Source organism: Monoraphidium neglectum, assembly GCF_000611645.1.
Source record: "Monoraphidium neglectum strain SAG 48.87 unplaced genomic scaffold scaffold05289, whole genome shotgun sequence".
NCBI classification, from domain to species: Eukaryota; Viridiplantae; Chlorophyta; class Chlorophyceae; order Sphaeropleales; family Selenastraceae; genus Monoraphidium; species Monoraphidium neglectum.
Genome location: NW_014008341.1, coordinates 1 through 3367, shown reverse-complemented (window position 1 = coordinate 3367; position 3367 = coordinate 1). Strand labels below are relative to the sequence as shown.

At 66.3% G+C, this 3367-nt stretch overlaps 1 protein-coding gene across 1 annotated transcript; it reads right to left on the bottom strand.

Annotated features, from left to right (window-relative positions):
• Positions 1-1575: 1575 nt before the first annotated feature.
• On the bottom strand, positions 1576-2367 carry MNEG_15397 (hypothetical protein; the record flags this gene model as incomplete). The annotated part of the gene is made up of 2 exons (XM_014036132.1): positions 1576-1902; positions 2146-2367. 2 exons carry the CDS (start codon positions 2365-2367, stop codon positions 1576-1578), a joined length of 549 nt encoding a protein of 182 aa, XP_013891586.1.
• Between the last annotated feature and the right edge of the window lie 1000 nt (positions 2368-3367).

Sequence of the window (3367 nt, the reverse complement as noted above, 5' to 3'; positions counted from 1 at the left end):
GTGCGGGTCAGCGGGATTGATGACGCAGGTTGTGGCTGGCAGGCGCTCCCGGCCCGCGCAGTCGCGGGGTCGCTGGGGGACGCAGCTCGGCCGGCCGCCCCTCGGCTCAAGCAAGAGCCCCTGCAAGATTTGTTCACGCGGGTGCGATCCCCCTGCCGGCGCCGCCCGCCGCGCTCGGTCCCGCCGCGCTGGCTTGGCCGGCTGCGCCACTGCAGCGCGACGCGAGGCTCCTGGGCTGCGGCCCACCAGAACGCGTGCGCCAGGTGGTCGGCCACGTCCTTACTAATCCCTGCCGCCGCCAGGGCCGTGTGGAAGTGGGTCGGCTCGAGCTTGTCCTGGGTTGGGTGAAAAATGCGTGGGGTGAAATGTGAAGCAGGTTGGCTTCCCTGTAGTGAGTCGGAACCTTGGGATTGTGGTGCACAGTGCGAGTTGCTACAGGCCGTTGAACCGGGTGAGGGAAGGGCCGCGCCGCTGACCGACATGACATGCGTTCTGACGGCCGAAAGCGCGCAGCGAGGCGCGCGCATGGTCGTGCGAAAGCATGGCTTGACCGCAGGCGAAGCCGCCGGCTGGTCAGCACGCCATGGCGCGCGGCCTCTTTCGAAATCACGCCTATCACTTTGACCCGTGCGCGTGGCCGCCCCGCTCCCTGTGTGTGTCCGTTTCAGCATTTCCGCATGCAGCAAACGCCAATCGAGCCAAACAATGCAGCTTCCCTCTCAGCAGGAACCCACCTCAGCCACCGCAGCCGTGAGCTCGTATATGAACTGCGCTGCTCTGGCCGCCGTGACACCAGGTATTGTGGGTCCCACATCGCTGGCATGCACCTGCCATGATTGGTTTGGGTGCCGCCAGGTGGGGATGCGGCCGGGATGCGCCGCGCACACTCACTGCATTTGTTGCTGCGTGCTGCACTGCCGCCAAGGTGTTGCCAGGGCACAGCAGCCCGTGCAGCCTGAGATCTGCACACCTTTCCAGCTTTCAAGCCGTCTATAAGGGACGGCGTAAGGACAGCCTTTTCCGCCATCGCTCAAGATCGCATGTGCTGCTCCGCTCCCTCGCCGCTCTAACGAGATCCTTTCATGCGTCACCTCTAGATACTTTATGTACTGCAGCAAACAGATCAAGTGTTGAGTGCGACGGCAGATCACTCCTGCCCGCTGATGCTGGCTGAGGGGTGACTTTGAAGCTCTGTTCGTACCGTAGTATTGGACGCGAACTGCGCGTCGAGAGCGGGTGACACCACTTGGCCAAAAGCGGGCACCACTGCCGCTGCAGGAAACCGCCGAGAACCTCCAGGGCTGCGTTGTGTCGAGCGGGCGTCGAGTGTGTCGTGCGCAGCGCAATTGTCTGTGCCTGACAGAACACTCCTGCCGCATTTGTGGCATATCACAGCAACGAGGCGCTAAGCTTCCACCATAATGCACGAGTTGCGAGCTCAGGGTGCGCCTGCGTGCAGGGCGCAGCGCTTGTCCAGAGCAGCAGGTTCCAACAGAGGGTGGGACATGGACGTGCCATCCAGGGCGAGCAGCATAGCAGTGGCGTCCATTCATAGTTGTGACAGCCCGCATGGTCTTACAAAATATCCCTCAGCGCCGCCAGCAGCCCGTCCACCTCGGCCGGCGAGTTGTAGTGCAGCAGGCTGATCCTTACTACCCCGTCCTCAATAAACGCCTCCGCCGCGCCCCCCTGTGTGACGTCTTCCGAAAGCGCACCCTCCTCCTCCTCCTCCTGCTGCTGCTGCTGCTGCTGCTGCTGCGGCGGCGGCGGCGGCGACGGCGGCTGCGGCTGCTGCTGCTGCTGCCCCTCGCCGCGCCGCAGGTGTGGCAGGATCGCGGGCGCCAGGGCCTCGACAAGGCGCCGCGCGTAGCAGTGGCCGTTGCGGATGGCAAAGCCGCGGGCCTGGGCACGGCACACAGAATTGCAGTATTGGGGGCACTACGCTATGTAGCATAGAATCAACAAGGCTCTGGGCATTCTCATCTTGATCGAGAGGGCTGAAGCACGGGCATGCATGGTGCAAGGCCCACGGGCAAGCCAGCTGGGATCACGCGCCCCCGTCTGTCCCCACGCCATCTACCCCTCAAAAACAGGGGCGTCCCCAGCGCCCGCAGCGAGCTCATAGGCCCGCCCAGCCCCTCGCACCTGCACTTCCTTTGCAACCTCGGCCGACGTTTTGTGAATGTGCACAAAGCTGATCGTCGGGACGCGCCCCGCCCACCCCTCGTCCCCGCCAGCCGCCTCGCCGCCGCTGCCGCTGCATGCCGGGGGTCCATCCAACGCGCCCGGGCCGATGAGGATGGTCCGCGGGTGGCTCTGCAGGAACTCCAGAATCGGCGCCGCCAGCGGCGCCTCCAGCCGCCCCATGACTGCATAGGCAGCTTCCACGCCGCCCCTCAGTAGCAGCGGCTTCCCCGCGGCCGCGGCCGCGGCCGCAGCCCCGCCGTTATTCGCCCCGCGGCCGCCTGCGTCGCTGCTGCCACCGTCCGCGGTGCCGCCGGCAGCTGACGAGTGTCCATCCAGGAGGGCGGTGCGCCGGCCCGCCAGCTGGCGCAGGTAGCTTCCTATTGCCAGGATGCCCGCGCAGGCCTCGTGACTGACACTTCCGAGCTCAAACCAATAGGAGGGCTGTTTATGATGGTGGGGGCGGGGCAGGAGCGGTGCGGTTGGGACCATTGGTGTATGCAGGCGCGCGGCCGTAGGCAGGGCAGCCCCGCGCTTGCGAGGGGGTGCTGTTGTGTGTGGGGCTGCGAGGCTGCCGTTGGTAGCTGCCCCGCAGCATCCGTTGCAATCGCACACTTGCAAATCCAGTCAACTCAACGGCGCCCCCTGCTGTATCACGGCCTGGGGCAATAATCTGATCCGGCGGGTCTGTCCTGCCGCAACAACGTGCGGCTGCCCGGCAGCTTCCGTGGCCTCAGCCGGCCAGCAACCGCACAGATCTTTTGCAAGGCAGCGGACCCCGCGTGCCCTTGTCACCTGGGAGGGCTTGATGAAATAATGGTTGGGGCCGCGGCCGGCGGACAGCTCCTCAAAGGCGGCCGTGCTGCCGAACAGCGCGGCGGCGTGGGGGCCCCACGTCCTGCGGGGTGCATGGGGGCGCGCGGGGGGTGGCCTTGGAACAGGCTCGACAGAGATGTGTGATCTCGGGACAGGGGTCCGTGGAAAGGCTCAGGACTAGCCGGGGTGGGCAATGATGCTGGGCGCCCGTCCGCCTGCCGCAGGGTGCAGCGCCGGTGGCTCGGCGGGCGGCCTGGCAGGCAGGTGCCCTGACTGCCTGCCCTTCTCGCGTCCGCGCTGCATGCCGCAACCCCAACCGCATCCCCACACTGTGCACGTGCACCCGCCGGCCTGGCCCAAGATTGTG